The sequence below is a fragment of the Fukomys damarensis genome, unplaced genomic scaffold (assembly GCF_012274545.1).
Source record: "Fukomys damarensis isolate Sample0158 unplaced genomic scaffold, DMR_v1.0_HiC HiC_scaffold_9, whole genome shotgun sequence".
Lineage (NCBI taxonomy): Eukaryota > Metazoa > Chordata > Mammalia > Rodentia > Bathyergidae > Fukomys > Fukomys damarensis.
Window position 1 is genome coordinate 14,549,658 of NW_022900921.1, and position 22,950 is coordinate 14,572,607.

General features: G+C 37.9%; 1 protein-coding gene across 2 annotated transcripts in view; it reads left to right on the forward strand.

Moving 5' to 3' along the window:
• Window positions 1-22,950, forward strand: part of Gabra1 (gamma-aminobutyric acid type A receptor subunit alpha1) — a 49,205-nt gene that overhangs the window by 19,207 nt on the left and 7,048 nt on the right. For both annotated transcript variants that reach the window (XM_010622244.3, XM_010622242.3), the window contains 4 exons: window positions 4,293-4,513; window positions 5,879-5,961; window positions 11,354-11,497; window positions 21,403-21,555. In XM_010622244.3, coding sequence (XP_010620546.1) covers window positions 4,293-4,513; window positions 5,879-5,961; window positions 11,354-11,497; window positions 21,403-21,555 — 601 coding nt within the window. The remainder of the gene's footprint in view (window positions 1-4,292; window positions 4,514-5,878; window positions 5,962-11,353; window positions 11,498-21,402; window positions 21,556-22,950) is intronic.

Below are 22,950 nucleotides of genomic sequence, written 5' to 3' on the forward strand. Positions count from 1 at the left end.
TTCCACAGAGGCTCAAATCAAGATCTAAGTGTTTAATGAAACTATTTTTTATTAACGCAATTCCAAACTTTTTTCCTTTTTGTATTATTCATGTTTATTCAGTATAAAATATGATTTAGTTTTTGTGCACCTACATAATATCACTTTGTAAAGTTATTTCTCTTTTATCAGTAAATATTTTTGTAAGATGATGTCTAAAATTCTAAAGACATACTTGTTTCACAAACCTCACAGTATCAGTTCATTTCTGATTTAGAGTAAGTGTTGAATTACTGTTTGCTTTATAGGTTTAGGGGTGTATATTAACATTGAAACATTAAGATCTAACGGCCCCATTAAATTCGACCTTCCTTTCCAAATGTTGAACAGTTTGAGAAACAAAACAATAGAGTAAGGGGCAAGAGACATAAAACGATACTTGAATTCTATCTCTGTTTTGGGCAACTGTGATTGTACATCACAGAAGTTCAAAAGTTAATATTAAGCGATGATGCCTGAATAAAGCCACATATGATCAGACACTTTTCCCTTACAAAATACTTAAATGATTGGTTCAGATTAATTGAGACTTTTAAAAAAATTAGTTTTTTTATCTGAAAAAATAGGAATTTTTGATACTCTATTAACTCTATCATGTATTACATTTCTTCTACAAATTCTCGTCAACTATCACATGAGAATAACATAGAGTCTAAGTAAAGATACTTTCTATTGCCTAAAACTTCTGAATCAGGCCAAGTTTGATTGTTTTATCAAAGGATTAGTCACTACATGCCGAATGATTTGCAAAGTGGATAGTAAAAAACCTTACCTGATCACCTCGTTCACAAGATTAACCACAAACTATATCATATCATGTTATATCTAAAGGGGAGTAGTATGCTTTAGAGGAAATGAAAAGTAGAAAGCAGAGTGACAAAAGTATTTTTCAAAGCAGGAAATGCTTTGTTGCTTTTCATGCAAGAACCAATCAAATATCTAGTTAATGAATATAACCATAACAGCATTTATCACTTTTTAATGCTTACACATGTTAGGCCCCATATGGAAGCTGTATAGATGACATTTCATTAAATGCTCATGGCAAACCTTTTAGATAAAATTATTCTTATCTACATTCTCCAGAGAACGAAAGTGACCCACTACCTAACCATAGCAGCAGAACCCTGGCCATCCATCCCCACAGGCTCCAGCACTCCCAAGGCATCTGACTTCATCTGGAATAGAAAACAATTTAGGGCAGCTACTTAACTTCATTTTAAAAACCATTAATTGGCCATCAAGCAGCGCATTCCCAGGGCACTAGGTTCGGACAGAAATATCCAGGCAGCAGGATCACACGGCCTTGTTTTCGATAGTGCTTAAAATGTGTTAAGTGACAGCACACACAGATGGCAAGTACTGAGGCAAATGATAACACTTTAATACAGTATTTATTTAGGAACATAGTGCACGTTTTGTCCCAGATCTTCCGAATGAGGCTCACATTCTTCAGAGACAGTCTGTGGAACAGGACTCAGACAGGCTTTGTCTGGAGTGGGCTGGAACTCGAAACGCCGTCTGCGTTTCCTCCCTTTGCCACGGCACCCCCGCTGTTGCATTCTGCTTTGGCTTGTCTTGGTTACCATTACCTTCTCACTTCCTCAAGGTTTCTGAATCTATCAGACTTGCAAAGCAACAGCACTTTTTTCTTTCCCAGTTACATAAAAATCTAACGACAATTTGTGTTTGGTAAGCGATGAGATGTACTAGGACTTCTTGTATTTTAGAAATTCTTACAGTCATTCAATTGTTACCTCACTTCTTACATAAGCCAAGTTAGTTATCCCCACTTCATAGGTTTTGAAGCTGGGGTTTAATGAGGGTATGAAAAATTACCTGAGGTCAGTTAGGCAGAAAGCTTACAATTTATATCCATAACCAGCAAGGCTGCAACTGTACTTCACTCCTCTCCATGTTCTGAAATCTTACAGAGGAGGATCTGGCTTATCCAGCTCCAGGTGCCCATTCTGGATCTAATGAGTTATACCCATGGGGCAAGAGAGGTGACAGAAAAGCCACTGGAAGCCACTTACTGCTACCCCGGCCATCCCACAGGGGAAGTTCTCAGACAACAAGTGGCTGAGTATTTACCCTCTCGGTCACCACTAAGGGACCAACTGCTTTCACCTCACTTCTCCTTTCTACTTCTGACAGAGGAAAATGGAAAGCAAGTGTACCCTGGTAGTATTGCCATGTGTTCCCATGTGTGAGTCGTACCCTATGTGAAGGCAGGATGTCTGAAATCAATCTGACAATCTTACGGTCTGCCACTAGCACAGGTCTACAAAGGAAGCTGCAAACAGGATGAGCATGTAAATATCAGGACTCTGGAAGTTCTGACAGACAGTTTTTTGGGGGAGAATCATTGCCTTTGGGATATATCTTGTCAGAGATTTGATAACATCTGTTGCAGGTCAATTTTTAACATTTATTTGATTTTCAAAATAATCTCTGGAGCAAACAAACAAGTGAACCAAATCTTTAGATTCATTTAGACAGCTTGGACATCCTTGGAATTTTGATTTTACAAGCGGTCATTCCCTCTACTATTGGCCAGTCTAAAGAAGTTCAGCTGGACAGAGACTAGAAAGCGCATGGGTAGGGTGTGAGAAATACAAATACCATCATTTATCACATGGTTACAAGCCTGTTGTCCCGAGGAGAAGAACATACACAGTAAAGACTAGATCTGTGCACCCCGTTGCCTTGACAATTACTACTACACTGTAAGAGTTTCTCATATAGTTTAGTATTTTTCTCTCTTTATGGAAAAATACCATTCTATTCTCTAACTACTCCTCCATGAGTTTTCTTGACAATATTAAAGCCCACAGAGTTTCTTCTTCTGCTAAATTTAACATACGCTTAACAAATGTTTGCTGGTAAGTGAATTCCCATCATAGATCACAGTGGCATGCGCGCGCACACACACACACACACACACACACACACACACACACACACACACACAAAATCCTAACCAACGAGGAAGGCAACTTGTCCTGCTTACATCAGCAGGATGGCTTCATGTGAAACTTCCTTGTTTTTATCTCAGTCAGCAATTAGCACTATAGACCACCAACTGATTACTGTGGATGACTCGATCTGTAAGGCTGCAGCAATATCAAACGTATGACACAAAGATGAACCTCCCCTGAGTCTGTATCAGTCTTGCTTAAGTCCTAGGAGACAGGTAGTTACATTTGCGCTTAAAATACCTAAAAGCAAATGTTGTTTATTTTACGTGTCCTAAAGATTTAAAAAACAGATTCTTTCAGACGCAGTGGAGTTTAGAGGATTAGCAAAAGTAATATGGTGTTTTCCAGTTAGTCCTCTTTCTAGTTTCAAGCATGCCAGGATTAATGGAGGATGTGGTAATCTTTATTTCAAACCATTGAATTCCAAATTGAGTGCCAATGTAGCAAGCACTGCAATGAAGACAAATATTACCCCTTTCAATTTTAGGAGCTGGTAAGTCATATTGCTTGTTTTCAGATTAGCAGATGTTTGTCTCTGGGTATTACCATAAGGAATGCTGTGTTGAATCAAATAAAGAGATTCCTTGGCTGTGAGTAACGATGAGCTTCACACATTTCTCACGTGACTTATACACACATACAATCGCAGGCACGCTCATACACACCCATATACTCTGTGTTTTTTTCCATTTTTGGGGATGGAGATGAATTCAAGTTACTGGTGAATATGGATCATTCATTTTCATAGTCCTCATTTTGTAGAACTGGAACTCTACATATCTTGAAAAAAAATGCTTACTTAGTAAAAAAAAAAGAACTTTCACACCTATATAGACCTATGTTTGACTTGGTTGTGCTGGGAGGGTTTCACAGACACTGGGAGAGTCTCAAAAACTGTGCTTTACCTTTATGGCTGGAGTTATCTGACTTAAATATATTCCTATACGCAATAGCCTCAGGTGTGAATTTGTTATTTTAATTATAATAGAGTCTGTTTCTTTTGATGTTGCCACACAGGAGAGAGTGTGGTGTTCTTATCTTCCTTTCACATATTTAAAGATAGAACACATTTCTACCCCAAAATATGTTGGCATTATAGTTGTTTTTTTTAATGACACAAATCAGTGATTCACCTGACATTAATATACTTCTGGGTGAACACCTTGCTGGCATTTTGCTTCCAAAGTTGGAAAAATTATGCATTGTCTGTGAGGTATCTGAATCACAAAATCAATCACAATGAACTCTTTGCCATTTTCCGCAATTGCCTAGGAGTATACAATAGATGTATTTTTCCGTCAAAGTTGGAAAGATGAAAGATTAAAATTTAAAGGACCCATGACAGTTCTCCGGCTAAACAATCTAATGGCGAGTAAGATCTGGACTCCAGACACCTTTTTTCACAATGGCAAGAAGTCTGTGGCTCATAACATGACAATGCCCAATAAGTTGCTGCGGATCACGGAGGACGGCACCTTGCTCTACACCATGAGGTAAGCACAGCAGTATTTTAAAAAAAGAGAAAAAAATCTTATGTTTTCCTTTGAGCCCAAACCCACTATCCATTCCTCCCAAGTGGTGATTTTCTGAGAGTGATTTGCTTATCCTGAATAGTTTACCAATTAAGTGTTTTGATAGATGTAAAATTCTTCATCAATAACTAACCTTTACCTTCTATTTTTGAAATTTCTCACCATTTTTGTTGACATGTTATTATTTTAACGGACTTAAGAATGCAATTAATTTAATCATTAACCCATAGGTTTTACATTTCCTTTATTCCATATTATAATCACTTGATTTTACTGGCTCTAAAGCCCCTGTGCCATGTTTTTAAGCTACTTAATGAAAACCTACTTAATATAAAAACCTTGCTAGAAATCCCTTAGAAGAAATGCATATAAACTCCTTCACAATTCTACAAACTGAGAGCAAAGAAATTTCAGTGAATTACTTTCTTAACAGTTCCTTTAAAAAAACATGAAAAGAACTCAAATTCCTAGAAAATCCTAGGCACTAGCAAGGAGCAGCAGAGTCCTGGCTTAATGAGGCCATCGGTTGGTACACAGAAATAAATGGTTGGAAAACAATAACATCATATACACATTCTCAAGGAGAATACAGTAATCTCAGTCTCATGGAGCTTTAGGAGTCTCCTCCTTCACTGTTCCTTCTTTGTCTTATTCCTTTGGTGCTAGTTTAGAGGACACAGAGTTGCATTTAGCAAAACATAATTAATCTTTTTTTCTGTCTTACTATATTGTCTTCTCTACCAAAGACAAATTTGCACTTATGCATGCATTTTTTTCCTTCTTCTATAAGTATAGATTTCTGCTTCATAACAAATACATTTGTCATGGGCGAATTGGTACATATACATACCACATCCTGATCCCTTGTACTTTTCCTTGACACATGATAATTTTGCATAGTTAGGATATTTGATGTGCGTTTCAGTGCTTGTATACATTGTGTAATGATCAAAGCAGGGCAATCAGGATATCCCTCATCAGGGACTTATTTGCTTAAATCTAACTTGATTATAAAAAGTTTTCTGTGGTAAGGTAGATTATGATGGTGTTTGTTTTGGAAAATGTTAGCAATGCTTGCTTACTGGACACAAAATGTTGCCTACTTTCTCAACGCAAACAAGCACAAAATGGATAGAATTCAGTCATTGCTGTGAATAATTATTTTGGGATCATTTGGTCATTAACAACTCAGTGTATCTCTCCAGGTTACGTCCCCCCGTGCCTTGTTCATGTATTTGCTATATTTAATAACATCCCACTCTGATGATCAGCAGGTGCCTAATTTACACCTTTTGTTTGTATTTTATATTTCCCTTAATGAATAAGACTAACGGTGAGAGCCGAATGCCCAATGCACTTGGAGGACTTCCCTATGGATGCCCACGCCTGCCCGCTAAAATTTGGAAGCTGTGAGTAAATCTATTTTTCCTATTCTTAGGAGAGATCTAAGATTTTGAGCAAGAGACTTCCAATTAGTGAAGTCTGTCAGACACAAAGACATCAAGAAAATTCAAGCAGCCATATATTGCAAAGGCTTCCTATAAGCAGTAATCCTTGACTTACCTGTTTAATATTATTTCAGGAAAAGGGTTATTATTTATCTACTAGAACAGAAAGCATGCATTAAGCCAGTTAGTGGAAGAATTCTATCTTTGTTGAAGCTGTATCCATAGAAAAAGGGGAGTACTATGAATACTTGTACTACATAGATAACATTATTCTCTTTTTGTTATGAGCTTTTATCTTATTTTTTCATAAGAAAGAAAAATCTTTCCCTGCAAATAAATGAATATTATTGTGTTTATCTTAAATTGTTACAGATAATTGTTTGATCTTAAGCATAATTTAACCTGTCTGCCAGACGGAAACATTGGTAGATGGCAATGGATAAGAACTAGATGTTCCTTCTTAATAAAACCTTCATCTTATGGAGGTTTCTAGAAAAGAATTTAACCTCTTTGGACTTGTAAAAGATTTCTAGATGACCTGGGCTGTCCTGTAGAGTTCGGGAACATATTTATGCTTTTCATGATATCCTAGACAAATTTCCTTTATAGTAAATTCTGGGGTTTCACCTTTTTGAGACTATTCAGGTGCCCCTTGGGGAAGGCAGAACAGCAGGCCTCAGAGCCAGGTTCTCTGGCCTCCTCCCTCTTTCTGCATCTGCCCAACATGCATGCTTGAAGCAAGTGGGAAAAATGTATTCCGAGCATCCTGCAGGGGAATTACGTACAAGGACTGACTCAACTCCTGGGCTACCTAGCCGGCTTTCTGTTCTCACTAGACAACCCGTCTGAACAACTATTTTGGTGACGATATGATTCATAGAAGAAAAACAGTGGTAGTGTAGGAAGACAGCAAGCAAAGAAAACAGCAGAGGGCCTCGTTTTCCTAGCAGCACGAGTCATGGAGGGACAATGTTCTCTATTTTCAAATTTCATTCTGTATTGAAACGCAAGGGTAAACTACACCAAAAACTGTCATCTAAACAGGCCTTTGGTAATAACTTCCTTCTCCCTACCCTTTCTTATTTTAACTTATATTTTACTTTATAGACTATTACATTTTCTCTTGAAAAGCAGCTCCATCATTACCAACAATAGGACACAATATGTGTTATTTACAGGTGAGGTAATACGTTAAATGTCTATAGACTTACAAGCTCATCTCATTTGTATTGTAGCCTCATAGGAAGATCACGTGTCATATTTAGCCTGAAACAGCACTGATTTATAATTTATAAATTTATTTATTTATAATATCCTGGAAAAATTATTAATAGTGCTTTTATTTACCTTCAAAAATCCCGTAATCTAGACAAGGGATGATATATTTTTTATATTATTTGGTACTTATTTCATTAGTAAGGGCAGTTGATGTGGAGAAGGGTTTTTATTTTCATATAAGATGGAGGAAGAGGTGATTGTTGTTGAGGGCTGGACAGTCTGGCACCTTAACAGAGTTGCTGTTTGAAGATATCCTTAACAATACTGAAATTTTAAGATAAATTCTAAGACTAGCTGTAAATTTTAGATGCTTCTTCCCATCACAGATGGCTGCTGAAACTCCAACCATTGCGTCTGCTTTCAAGTGGAGGGGCAATAATTGGTAGGGGGAAAAAAGACAGAGAAGTTACACTTAAATCTAAAAGTCAAAAGCTTTTTCTAAAACCCTATCAGTAATCTATTCATGTTTCACGAGTCAAATGTACATCACAATGCCAATGCTATTAGCAAAGTACTTTGGGAAGAAAATATTTTCATCTTTGCAAACTGAAGAATATTAGAGGTATTTTGGGAAGGAACAAATGGATTGTGAGTGGAAAGCTAATAATGTGGCACAGGAAAATTGGAATTCGAGAAGCGTATGCGAGCCATTTTCCACTCAGTGCCTCTGCATGTGCTGTTTTCTGTACCAGGACCGCTCTTCTGTTGGTGTTCAGTGTGCCTGGGTCCTTCTCTCTCCACATCTCTGCACACATGACAACTCCTAGGGCATTCGCTGCCGAATTTGCAGGCATTTGCACAGCCCCTACAATCCTCTCAATCCTCTCCCTTCTTTCCCTTCTCCCTGTTACTCTTCCTTCTTTGAGTGCTGTGCTGAGATTGAACCCGGACCTTGCACAGGACAGGCAAGCGATCAACCACAGAGCTACACCCTCAACTCTGCATCAGCCTTCCTTCAGCCCACTGCACCTTTTTATGCCATTTATTGTGCCATTAATAAATGGTTTTACAGCTGGGGATTTAACCCAGTGGTTCCGCTGCCTGCCTTGCAAGCACAAGGACCTGAGTTCAATCCCAGGTACAAGAAAAAAAAAAGTTTTTCTTATTGGTGGGTACTATTCCCAGTGGTTCCGCTGCCTGCCTTGCAAGCACAAGGACCTGAGTTCAATCCCAGGTACAAGAAAAAAAAAAAAGTTTTTCTTATTGGTGGGTACTTGTTACTATCTGAAGACTGTAGTCTTCATGAGACCACAATAAATTTCACTTGGCTTTTCCCGGGGTCAAAAATAAGACAAAGTATATATGTGGTAAATATTTCTTCATTTTTTAAGATTACAGTAATCGGGTTTTGCATACTTGCCCAGCGTTTATGTTTTACATTAAGATCAGTGGGGGGAATTAAACAAAAGAATCTGGACATAGACACGTGCTCAGCAAGTCCTGCTCAGTGAGAGACAAAGGGACAGGTTACCATACGTCACTATGAACAGTGCATCCATCCTCTGGTCTTCTCTCTAACCTGGTTTAACCCACATATGTCAAAGGTGAAGAAAGTTAACCCATATTTAGGCTGAATATCTTGCTACAACATATGGAAAGAAGGTAAGCAAGAGTGGTTTCCCAAAACATAGTGGGACACTCTGCAATAAATATTTATGGAGCTTCCGAAACAACCTCATCCATACAAGGATAAGCCAAGAACACAGCAAAGCAGATGTTCTTCTTACCACTCTCCATTAGGTTCTAACTGTCAGGGCTAACTTACTTTCTGCTGGTTAGGGATAAAGACCTCTGCATAAGAACAATTAACCCAAAGACCACCTAGGTGATACAGTTGTCATCTTTCAATTGCTTTTTGAGGAAAATTCACAATCTTCTAAAAGAAGATATTCAAGGTATAGATTCTAACACTAAGATCTAGGCAAATGCTAGATACAAGAAGAGCTTAACAAATTGTTTCTTAATTGCTTATCACAGAGCCATGGAAGTGAAGAGTAGAAGAATGAGCAGAAACGTAAATGCATTCTGAGCAATACATAACCTTAGAAATTACCAATGGAAACACAAAGACTCATAAAAGTGAAGTACTATTAGTTATCAGGTGCAAACTATTGTGCTATGCTATCTTCTAAGAGATTTTCTAAAACCACATTTTATACCCTTCTAGCAGATTCAATCTTCCTACTATCTGAAGTACTGAAACTCTTAATTTTTCAAGTCAGTAAGGCCAAGTATAGTTAAAAAGGAAAAGCGGAAAGGTCTAAAAGGCCAAATTCCAAATTATCCATTTGACACTTTTATCTGTCTCATAAACTATTTAGTTAACTTATCTAATACCCCTAGAAAAAACTGTTGAAAGAGATCTGTGATTGTAAATGGACCCAGAAATAAGGCTCAAATAGACAGGTTCCCCACGTAAAACCAGAGAACATTGCTTGCACGTTTTCTGCCTGAGTCAAGGCAGAGAAAAGTGATCCCTTCAACAAGCTTCATTCAGAGTGTGAGGCTTGCCTGGGGATTTACTCAGTGGTTCCACTTCCTGCCTTGCAAACGCAAGGACCAAGCCTGGTCACCTACAGGTGAACACTGGATCAGACAAGACCACATGACAGCTTTGTAGGGCATAGATATTTCTGCCTTCAGGAACCATTCCTTTAGAACTATATTTTATGAGTAGGTCGGCATGAAGATGAGCATAATTCAGGTTAGTTTATTTTTGTTTTAGCTCCTGATTAAAAAAAAAGATTAAACATTTTCATAGCCTTCGAAAATTACGTGGGTCGTGGCACTGTGCCCTCTGAGTCTAATGGAGAAGTTGGCCAGTGAGCAGTGAAGCTGGCTCGTATAGTGTGGCCACCTTTTGTGAACACATCCTCCCATTACACACTCTGGAAGCAACTTACTTTTCTAATGTGATATTCCCTAATTTTGAGCATTATCTTATATCTAAACAGAGGAGAGTATATGTCATCATTTCTACTTATACAAAGTGGTCATGCTGGGACCAGAAGCCAGAGAAGCTACAGAATTTCTTCTTTTTCTTCTTCTGTTTCTCTCTCACCCTGTGTCTTCCTCCTTTACCCATACAGATTAAACATTATGATCAAACTTTTTATACAGAAGGTGGTTAGGTAAAAAGAAACGTGGCAAGTGAAAATGACTGAGAAGAAGAGCCATAAACTGTCATTCATCATCATGATAATGATGGTAAAGATGTATAAAAAGAATAATCAGTAAAAAGGGAGTAAAGTCAGACTTTCCCTGCAAGTGGTTGCACAGCCAAATTTCTAAGGTTACTTTTCAAAGTTATCATAATATCCCCTTGGCTTGACATAATACCTTGAATATGGACCCAAGGTATTAACTTTAATCTCATTTCATCTCTCAAGCCCCTCACAGGACATACATTGGTCTTCCTTAAATTAATTTTTTTCTTTCTTTTTTTTTGAGATAGGGTCTCGCTATGTTATTCAGGCTGACCTCAACCCACAGCAATCCGCTTTCCTCAGCCTCCTGAGTGTTGCGATCATAGGTGTGTGCCACCTTGCCCAATTCTCATATTAATTATTCTTTTACTCACAAGGAAAGAAAAACTTTGCTAGTTTATCTGCTGAGCAAGCTCTTCTCTACTGAGCTCATTTCTTCTTTTTTTCCTCACGTAAAGTGACCCCATACACCCTCCATTCTCCAACTCTCTACTGATACACGTATGACTTTATTGCAGTTATGATTACTTGAAATTATACATTTATTGGTGTGTCTGCTTTTGTCCCTACCACTACAATGTACATCCCCTGCAATCTGTATCTTTTTTGTTATGTTCACTCCTGTAAACCTGGCATGGTACTTTGCCTTTGCAGATCCCTAATAATCATTTGTTGGAAGAGTGAAAAAAATGACTAAAAGAATCAGGAAAACACGTGCTTTGGTATTCCAAAAACTGAGAAATATGGAATTTCATTTTCTACTTTGCCCTCTGAAATCATGAGAGGAAATATGACGTGATACAGCACATCAAAAAATTTGGAGAATCAAAGAGGCAAAATACACAGATAATGTCCCACTCTCTTTTTAGATGCTTACACAAGAGCAGAAGTTGTTTATGAGTGGACTCGAGAGCCAGCACGCTCAGTGGTTGTAGCGGAAGATGGGTCACGCTTAAACCAATATGATCTTCTTGGACAAACAGTAGACTCTGGGATTGTGCAGTCCAGCACAGGTAAGCATCCCTGTGTTAATCCAAATATGGGAAAAATAACAAAAAATATCTTGTGACAAGGTGAGTGCTCAAAGACTCTTCGAGAAACACAAGCAGAGGAGAGAGAAAATTGCACCAAATTGGGGATCCCTTGAGCTGTGATGTTGGACCTGTCGTATAATGCCTTTTGGCTTCTGTTTCTATGCAAATAAGTATCTAGTTCTATGTGATCACTGTAGCACAGAAGGCAGGCATGTGAATCCTAGGGGGTGAGTATCTGGGTTATTTTTTCATTTCTCCACTTTGTCAGTGATTGCCATCACCAGTAGTGACACTGGAAAGAATCAAATTAAACCCATTAAGATTATATGCCACATTTCTTGGCACACAGAAAACTTTACATAGACGTTAACTTAATGAATCTTGGTGCACTTGTGGCAGTGACCATTACACATGGGACACCATAAAGCCAATTTGTTTTACATATCGGAATGTACAAAGCACTAGCCAAGCATTTCCCACATTGAATGCCAATAGAGATAAAGCCATATAACTGGTCACTTCAGTTTGGAATTAAAAGTAGATAAAATATTACACGTTTCTGGGTTGTAAGTCGTTCACAAGCGCCACTCTCAGAATCACATTAGATGCTGTTAAAAACATGGACCTGACATTTCAAAGTTGTTTCAAACAATTATGTTTTATATATGCAACTTACCATTTTGTACTAATTAAAATATCAGAATCAGGCCAAATAATTACGAGAAAATGTGGATGTACAATTAGGAAAACTCATGCCCCCCACAAAGCCCAATACTTTAAAATATGTTCAATTACTACAATACTAAAGGTCGACAATTATTTTGAAAGATGTCTTATAAAATTTAAGTTTAGTTCACTTTGATTTGTGACTTGTAAAGAAAGATGCTTTAGCACTATATATGAACACTGATGCTATTTTGCTCGAAAAAAACTTTTATTCCTTAGAATCCAAAGTTCATAATTTGAACAGTCATAATTCTAGGACCTTCAAGTAATAGGTCAATACTCTTACTATCATATTGGATTAGTTGTTGTTAACAAGACGTCTTTTCCTTATTTAAAGATATCCTTAACTACCTTAGAAGAGTAAATACTCATGCACCTTGTTTTAATCAATGGAGAAAACTGATCCTTATCTTTTTCCCTAGAAATGCAAGCTGCATAGTGGAAAGGTCATGAGCTTTGTGGTGAGAAAACTGTACATTCAGTGCTAGCTCTCTCATTTAGCGATCTTGTGACCTTGGGAAAGTCATTTATTCAAATGGAAGCATTGGTCTTATCTAAAGAATGGGAATGCTATAGTTTTACATTAAGAATGAACTATCCTAAATATTGCAAAATTCTATAAATAGGTCCCCAGAGTGGATGTGGTTAGTCCTGAAAACATCCTAAACTTGAAAAATGCTGAAGATTTTTCTTTCTCATAACATGCTTTATTGAAAAAGATACTAAAATAAGCGGTGCTTACTTCTTAAAAATGGAATGCTATTACAAGGTGGATATTATGACAGGCACTAGAGATTCAGTGATAGACAAGGTACAGACCTTGCTCTCATAGAATTCAAAGTAAGAGCAGATGCATATATAAACTGTAATTATCCAAATGCTTTGTAAGTACTGTCATTAACATTTCTGTGAGGGTAGGGACCATGTCTGTCTTCTGAATTTCTATTATTTTCTATAGTAGATGGGACATAGGAGGCACTGCATAAATATTGTGAATTAATGAAATAAATACATGAATATAAATTAGCATAACTGAGAAAGGATTGCTTCGGGAGGTGGATTTTCTTTTGTTTGTATTTTTTTTTTTTTTTAGTCTACATCTGTTAGAGGACAAATAATCACTGTTCAAGGCCCAGGACATTCAGAATAACAGATTCATGCTGTTTGCTCAAGGAACAATCCATCTATTCTTGCTAGCACAAAAGATTCAGGGAATACAGAAAACAAGCCAACAGCAGTACTACATATGCAGCAGTGTATACAAGTCTAGAAGGTGGCTTAGAGGAAGAAGGCTAAAGAGTTCTGGCCCAATAACCTTGACCATGTCACTGTAAGACCTTGAGGAAGGTCTTTAAATCTGTATTTCACATCTCTTCCTGGATCCTGAAAGATACATGACACTGAAGGCAATTACTTTCTTGTTTCTGCCAACAAGACAAGAGAATGATGGCTGGAGATGCACACACCACGGGAATGGTGAAATCTCACTGGGGAGACTGTCAATTCCAGTAACCTCTTAATGAAGTTACAAGTAGATGAGCTATTTGCTGGCCACCAACACACATCTGAACATACAAACACGCAATCCTAGTGACCTGTGTGTGGTCAAAAATACCCAGGTCATTTCAGTACTCTCAAGGAAAACAGTGGCATCTCAACACAATATTTGGAATTTTTAATTCAGTGGAAATCCTTTTAGAGGATTTCATGGAGTCTACCATCATGTTTAGAGAAAGAAAATGAGTTATAGCCCTTAGTGTGAAGTGTAATTTTTCACCCAGAAGAGCAAAACTATTACAGGTGATGGAAAGGATAAACGCTCATTGATCTCAAATACTATCTAAGTCCGGGTTATTCATTCACTTTCCCACTTATTCCTCAGTCTTTGTTCACTTACCATGTTCAACACTGTGACGGGTCTAGATAAGAGCAAAGAAAGACAAACAGCCCTTGCCCTAAAAAACCTCACAGATGCATGAGATAACTGTCTTATATTACTGGGACTATTTTAATCTTCGATCCTCACAAAAAACTTTTATGTCACCATCATTCCCATGTCCAGAGAAGCTTAAGGGGTTTTCTAAGGTTACACATCTGGGAAGAGGCAGAAAACTGAACATGAGTAGCCTGGCTGTGGACCATACAACTCTCAACCATATAGCAGACCAATAATAGTCAACACAGACATGTGAGATGGGAAAACAAAATCATGAAGAATGTACAGTCTGGAAATGCTGGCTCTACCACTTATTAATTGTGTTACCTGTGGCATCTCTTTAAACGTGTCTGTTCATTTGATTCACGTATCTGTTTCATGAGTTACTGTGATACTGATGTGAGAAAGTGTATGTTACTGCTTAGAAGTGTATCTGGTGTATTACAGCTGTGCAGTACATATCAAGCGTTACTGGTAGTGATGATGACTGAGCAAATGCAAGAACCACACGATGGCACAAAGCAGCTCCAAGTATAGAGGAAGGCGCTTTGGATTTAGAGCTTGTTTCCTCCATCTCATCACATGATGTTTGCTAAGCAACTCTTTGAGCAAAGTGCACGGAAAAATTAAAACAGTGATTAAAGGGAATGAGACATGGCTTACGCAGAAAAGTAAAATACTTAAACTGGTCGTTAGGCATAGGAATGATATCAGTGTCAAGAAAATAATGAGAATGTAATAACACACCATGTTCTTAAAACACACGATGATGACCAGAAATTCTCATATTTGCCAAAGCCAAAGGGATCACAGAAAATTGACATTAATTTGGGAACTAAGATGTTTCTTAAAACAACTATCGTTAACACCTGGAACAGATGACTAAGAGAAACTGTGGAATTCTATGATCTAGAACGCAAAGGCGTCTCTGAGTGAGCAGAGTTCAGGATGACTCTGCAAGGCCAAATAAGGAGGGAATTGTCTTCTTTGATCATGGAGCAACAGTCACGTTCAACATTTATCAAAGGAGATTTAGGGCTCCCATTTATAAACCCTAGTACTGGGTCTCTTGAGAAGCAGTTATAAACACAGAAGAGGAGAACTGCGGGAAAAAGACCTTTGTGGTTGTCTCACCAAATTTCCCATATTTCAAATGAAGGAACAAGTTCAGAAAGGCCAAACAATGTAGATGTGCAGATGTATAATCTTGTCTCCTTCAGTATTTTACAAAGCAGTTAGTGAAATATCACCACCATTTTAATATACCAGTTATTTTTAAATGGTTATGCTATAGAAAACATTGAAATCTTTAAGATTTGGAAGAAGCAGCCATTCTAACAAATGCTGGTGGGGTTATGGGGAAAAAAGAACCCTGCTCCACTATCAAGGGGAGTGCAGGCTGGTGCAACCACTGGGGAAATCAGTATGGAGATACCTCAAACAACTAGGATTAGAGGTCCCATTGGACCCAGCTATTCCCCTCCTGGGTATCTCCCCAAAAGAATTAAAAAGAATCATACCACAGTAATATATATGCACCCCTGTTCATAGCGGCACAGTTTGTAATAGCTAAAACTTGAAAACAGTCCAATTACCCAACCACTGGGGACTGGATAAGGAAGATGTGTTTTTTTAATAAAATGGAGTACTACTCAGCCATAAAGCATGAGAAAGTAGACACATTTGTAACTAACTGGATGCATACTCTTAATGAAGGCTATATTCTTAAATGAAATAACTAGGACAGCTGTGTAAATACCAAATACTTTCTCTGCTGTGAGAAACTGAAAGTGTTAATAAATAAGGATCAAAATGTATAACAGATGATATGAAATAGGAAGAAACGTTCCAAAGGGGAACAGGAGATGGGAGGGGTAGGGCAAAGGAATAAATATGAGAAAAACAAAAAATGGAAACAAAGTCTTGGTAAATAGGAAGGGTTAAGGGGTTTAAGGAAGGAGAGGGCTGAAGGGGTGCCCCAAAAGACTTAATGAATAAAAAATTGAAAATAAACAAAACAAGAAAAGATTTGGAAGAAGTGGGGTATAGCAGCATGTGTTTGTAATTTCAGCACTCCAGAGAATTGATGCAGGAAGATCCTATGCTCAAGCCTGTCCTGAGCAATTTGGCAGTTTAGCAAGACCCTGTCTCAAAGTAAAAAATAAAAAAGGGCTGGGGCCAAAAGACTTAATGAATAAAAAATTGAAAATAAACAAAACAAGAAAAGATTTGGAAGAAGTGGGGTATAGCAGCATGTGTTTGTAATTTCAGCACTCCAGAGAATTGATGCAGGAAGATCCTATGCTCAAGCCTGTCCTGAGCAATTTGGCAGTTTAGCAAGACCCTGTCTCAAAGTAAAAAATAAAAAAGGGCTGGGGATGCAGCTCAATGGGAAGCCCTGGGTTAAATCCCCAGTATTGAAAAAACAAACAAACAAACAAAAAGAGGGAAGGGACATCACAATGTCACATAAAATCAGTGTTTAATAAAATTGCATTGAATGAAGGGTTATTTTCTTGAACTTGAAAGAAAAGACATATTACTCTGTTCTATCTCTATACCACATATCTGCATGATATTCTGATTTTTGAAAAATCTTTTCACACTAATTATTTAATTTTACCTTCAAAGCATCCCAGGATAATTGAATACTCTCATAATAAATGGACAAATCAGTAACCGGAATTAAAATGAAGTAAGCAAGTTATTTACCTTCCAGCAATTAGTCCTTGAGAAAGCCAAGATTAGAACCACCACCCAACAAACATTTAATGTTTTCCAAAAGTACACTCCTGTTTCTTTTCCTCCATTCTTAATTTTATATTTTAGCACCAGAAATATTGTCAATCTAATTTACAAGCTTCCCTTGGGGCAACATAAATAGATGGATATTTGAATTATAATTCTTCCAGACTCTTGAATTAGAGGAACAGAATTTGAGATGCTTAGTGCTTAAATACTTGGTGTCTAGACCCGGTTTCCATCCAATGTAAGAAAGCAGGGCTTTTTTTGGTTGCGTTTTTCTTTTACTTTTAAATTATTACAGCTTGATTCTGATGTTGTTGACCTTTCTGTCTCTTATGTCTCTTTTGTGCCAATCTTCTTCTATTTCATTTAATTTAGAAAGATGGCTTGCAATCACTGGAGGTTCTCCTATTCTTTCACAAATAGGTTAGGGACCGAAACTGCTCATAAAATAAATATAACATCAAATAATAGCTCTTCAGATGTCTAAAAATCATATTCTTTTCAGAATCTTTGCAAAAATGTCACACTGCAAACAACAAAAGATAATGGAATATATGTAGACACTCATCTTCCTGACATTATATAAAAGCTAGATATTTTTTTCTTCGAGCTGATGACATTTTTCAGGCCACAACTGAATGCATGGTTAGGAATAACAATGTGTATCCCTGGGGTGGTGGAAATGTTACATGGCTCTGTCCACACGGGTGTATTTTAGGAGAGTTTTGGAATAACGGGCTTTCCTGAATTTCTCTTCAAATTTGGATTGCTTCAACCTTTTGTAAATGACCTAGGAGACATCATCAAAAGCCTATAAAGAAATTAATAGGTTCATTATGTAATATTTTGTTTATTCTTCAAAACAGAAGTGCTCATGTTTTGTGTTTTTATTGTGTTAATAGAGCTTCCATTTTTCACCACGCGGGTGTTTAATATTGGAGCTGTGTAAGGCTATGCTAGGTCCAAATGCCTATTTCTCTTCACAGTTAGTGAGACCAATGTAAAGCCCATAAATAATTAAAATGTAAACGATGAGATAGTATAAATATAAACAAGAGCTATAGAGCTTAATACACTTAGTAAGTGCTCGGTGAGTGGCTGGTATTATCATTAGTAGTATTCATAAAGCACAGATGATTTCCTTCTGTAAAGAGTGCACGTATTTCTTCTTGCTATATTCTCACCTGTCTTCATTGGGGAGCAGAGTGAAGAAAATACAAACAACTAGAAAACACATTTTAACACGGACATATAGTACCATCTTCCTGGGAGCCATTAGTCTTCATTCTGCCATGTTACATTTTGTACTACTTTATAGAAGAGAAAACTAAAAATAAGATAGGTTACATAAGTTGCCTAAAGCTACAGAACAAGAAAGTAGATCTGAATTTTAAAGTAAAGACCATGTATTTCCAAGGTTAATACACTTTCTCCTTGGGGTATGTTTTTTTCTCTTCCACTGAGGAATTAGTATCTGAGTAGGGCCCAACCTATACATGAACCAAATATCCAGCCATCGATATTAAATAGAGTTTTGATATCACAGACAGATGTGTGTGAAGGTGGCACAGGAAAAACAGACCTTGAGAAGAATCAATCATGGGTCCTTAGACAAGGAAGCCTCTGTGTCCCATCTGGGCGCTGTGGATGGTGCCACTCATAGTTGGGGATGTTCACCTCCCTCAATGAATTGACCCCCAGGAGATCTTCTGTAGTGGGACCTTCGCAGAAATGTGTTCAAGCAGTTTTATAGGCCTCTCTTTGCCCAGTTTTCTTGATGATCAGGATAAACCATCACAATGGGAATCCATTAACATTTTTAAGTAAGAGAATGAGTGGCATTTTCATATATGTAACAAGTTCATTCTACATTGAAATTTAGGGCAAAATTAGGGGTGAGATATAACTGGACATGCTTAAAAGATCATTGTAATAAATCTCTAAAGAAAGAAGGGCAGTGACCAAGAGTTAAGAAGAAACAGAAGGTTGCCAGGTGCAGGAGCACATGCATGACATCCCGAAACTCAGAGTGAGGCTGAGGCAGGACAACTGTAAATTCGAATCCAGCATGGACCACAAAACAAGTTTGAGATTATCTTGGGCAGCAGCAAGAAGAAGGAAGGGGGGAGGGAGGAGAAGAAGAGGGAAAAGAAGAAGGAGAAGGAGGAGACGAAGAAGGAGAAGCAGAAGGAAAAGGAGAGGAAGAGAAGAGAAAAGAGGGAAAAGAGGAAGAAGCCAGAAGAGGGCAAGAAAAGGAGAGGGGAAGGAGGCAGTTTCGTGTAGTCCGTGTAGGGTGTACATGTAACTGAAACTTGGTGATCAACTATGCTTTTTTTTGTTTCCTTCTTTCTCTGTCTAAATCACTGTCTAGTGTCTAAGGATTAAATCCAGGTTTTTTTATTCCGAGTAAATAGACAAACATTAACTCTTCAACTCTCTCTCTCTTTTTTTTTTTTAATGTTTTACTTTTGAGATAGAATCTCAGCAAGTCACTCAAATGCCCAGGCTAAATTTGCAATCCTTGTGCCTCAGCTTTCCGGAGAACCAATGATACAAGTATGTGTTGCCACTCTTGACTCCATGCTGTTCATTCTTCTTAGGAAAAGTTAGTTATGTGAATTGTAAACATAGCTGATACTACCTATGAAAAATAAATGTCGATTAGATAGATAACAGTCTGGTCTAAATGTGGAAATGCAGCAAATTCTAGCTTAGGTCTAGAACATAAGTCTCTGTTTTGAGGACCAGGTTGCATATGATGTGGATTTGGTCTCTGTCTGTACACGTGCTTAAAGATCGCCATAGGAGCAGGGGTGAGAGGGAGAGCTTCCTGTGGGAGTCAGGACGAAAGCTGTGGACAACACCACATCTCACTTTACAAAATGCTGTCTCAAAATAATACATACATACATACATACATACATATATATGTACATACTACTTTCAATAAGTATTTCCTTGGGAAGGCCCTCAGTTCATTCCCTAACACTATTAAGAATAAATAAATAAAAGAAAAAGGAAGTTAGGGTCTCTGAGTGCTGCTACACATCTCTAAAATCCCAGCACCAAGGGAGAATAAGGTAGGAGAACCAAAAATTTGTGTGTAGCCTGGGCAATTTAACAAGAGTTTCTCTTTAAATACAGAAATAAATAAATAAAATGAAATAGGGGTAAAACTCAGTGAGGAGAGGCCCTGGGTTCACACATACCACTGCAAAAGAAAAAAATGTAGGAGTAGTAGGAACAGTCACTATTCATTTAATAGCGTGAAGATAAGCAGCCAGATTGAGATACAGGGCTTGGTTACTGAGATTAAGAGGGTCTGAGTTGCTGTTCTAGCAACATGAACTGAAGTCAGATGTCTCTGGCTTGAGAAAAAAAGCATAAGTGAAGATCGGTGATCTTCGGAGAGGGAAAGAAGGAAAAGGTAGATAGACTTCTAAATAGGGTAACCCTTCCTTGTGGACAACATGCCAACTTTTCCCTACTCACTCACAGAGAACTAAGAACATCTCCTGAGTAAACCAGGCTAAGATTTAAAAATGAAAAAATACTGCATGAAGAAACATAAAACTCTTCCTTTGCCATTTGGGTTGTGTATCTACTGCTGCAGATCAGATCTCTAAATGAAGCCAGGATTTCAAGTAGAGAAAGACTGTTAAACGCATGTATAGGGACGGGGTATGTAGCTCTGAGATAGTGGTAGAATACTTTTCTCCCTTATGTGAAGCAGGAAGTTCAATCCCCAGAATTGCAGGCAAGAAGAAAAAAAAAAAAAGAAAAGAAAAGAAAGAAAGAAAGAAAATTTAAATGAAAAAATGGAAAAAAACTGAATATAAATATAGATTTCCTTGGCAATTCAAACAATAATTTGTATTCTGCATAGGATTTTAAAAATTGCACCCTTCAAAAATTTACCAGGTGGTTTTGGGAAACAAATGATGAGAAATAATGGCTTCTAGGCCATTCCTCATTTCGTAAATCAGATCAAGCTAAATTTCTCATCTGAAGTTCAAAGAAGTGTTGGAACTAGAATCCAGCTGCCCTGACTTGCATACCAAAGACTTCAGTAAACATCCTGAATCTGTTTTGCACTGGTCAGGCTGGAGGGAGATCTAGTGAGTCTGTAGAATACCCATGTAGGTCATAGAATCCAGCTCACCGCCTTCCTGATCATTCTGAAAATGTGCATATATGCTCAGATTTGTCACTTAAATATATGATGTAGCAGCATTCAGTGGTAAGAATATCCATAAGGACACTAGTACCTCTTTCTTAGCCTTAGAGCCATTGTGGTATGTGTTAGAAATGTTTCTTATCTTTCTTGGGTAAAAGCTTTTCCCTCTAGGGACTGGATGTCACATGAAGAAAGAAGGATGTGTCTAACCTCCAGGACTTTGCTGCTAATGGAAAACCTCAGAAATATCTTTTCAAGGTCCAATTGCTCAAACTTACTATCTGCTTTGCCCTCCAGGAGAGTACGTTGTTATGACTACTCACTTCCACTTGAAGAGGAAGATTGGCTATTTTGTGATTCAAACATATCTGCCTTGCATAATGACGGTTATTCTCTCACAAGTTTCCTTCTGGCTCAACAGAGAGTCTGTACCAGCGAGAACTGTCTTTGGTAAGTGTCACTCAGGATCTTCATGCGAAGGTCTGCAACACTGCACAGGGGATGGAAAAAAAAAAAAAAACCCACGGCACATTTAAATCTGAATTTAGCATAGTAGAAATGTTCCTGGAACTGCCACTGCTACTCTACCATGGTAAAACAAAACACTATCATTAAATAACAGTCCAGCTGCACGAGTGCATGTGAATGGGTGGAATTAATGGACATTTGATTTCACATTGTGGGACTGTAAAGCAGCCATGAAACAAGCATGTATCAGGCCAGATTAAAAGCTCATACACAGAAACCTTAAAATAGACATTTACAGAGCATGGCATAGAGCAGTATGTTTTCGACAATCTTAGCAAATATCATCAGAACGAATCTCTTACATATACAAAAGCAGAGTTTCCTCAGGTAGGGAGGGCTCGTCAAGGGTCACACATCAGTAGAGGGATACCTCCCTTTACCCGCACTTCTGAACAATTACAAATACATTTTTATAACTATTTTAAGTAGCTTAAATATTTAAGTTCAGGCAGTCGAATGGAGAGCACTTTAAATGGAAATAATCTTTTCTAATGGAAAAAACACCTCCTTGTGTATTATTCTGAAGTTTATATTTCATAGAAAGGCTATTTCTGAGTGCGTGCAGGTGTGCCCTCACCATTATACTTTTCAGACTGATGGAAACACGGAATTTCACTACAATAAACTTCTGGCCTTATTCAGTCAATTAAATTTTTATTTGAAACCTCCTGGGAGCTGCTGGTATAGCCTAGGAGCAGAAGGGAGCAGTTGGCTGCACATGGACCCCTCCCTTCATGAACGTTATATTCTGGAGCTTTCAACCGCATAATCGTATCTGCAATAGAGAATATTTACTGAGTCTTCTTGTAGCAGACCCTGTTCAGTGTAACTCGCCTCCCTTACTTAACACTAGAACACCCTCCAGTCTGCCATTAGCACCACTGTGGAAACCTGAAAGCAAAGAAACACGAGACAAGGGACTCGTGCCAGATCTGAAGGTTACTAGGGAAAGGGGTGAGGAGGGAGACCCACACGCTTAGATCTAGAGGCTGTGCCCTTAATGACGATGCTATTTCGTCATCTCCGTGCTATCCTTCTTGCAGAGCCAAGGCATGCAACAAGGCTGTTGATGGCCAGCCATTCATTCAGAAATAACACTCACGTATGTATTGGTAAAAGACACAATTATGGAGGTTTGTTTTGGAAACGCCAGGCGGGCACTTGCTACAGTTCAGACCTTAAGCTAATGAATCAAAAGCAAGAAGTTTACAATCTAAAGGGAGGTTTATTCAGGGGCAGAAATTCCCATGATATCTTCCATAATGTGAATAGTATGAAAAACCCTGGTTGTCGCACGAAAAAAAAAAAAAAAAAAAA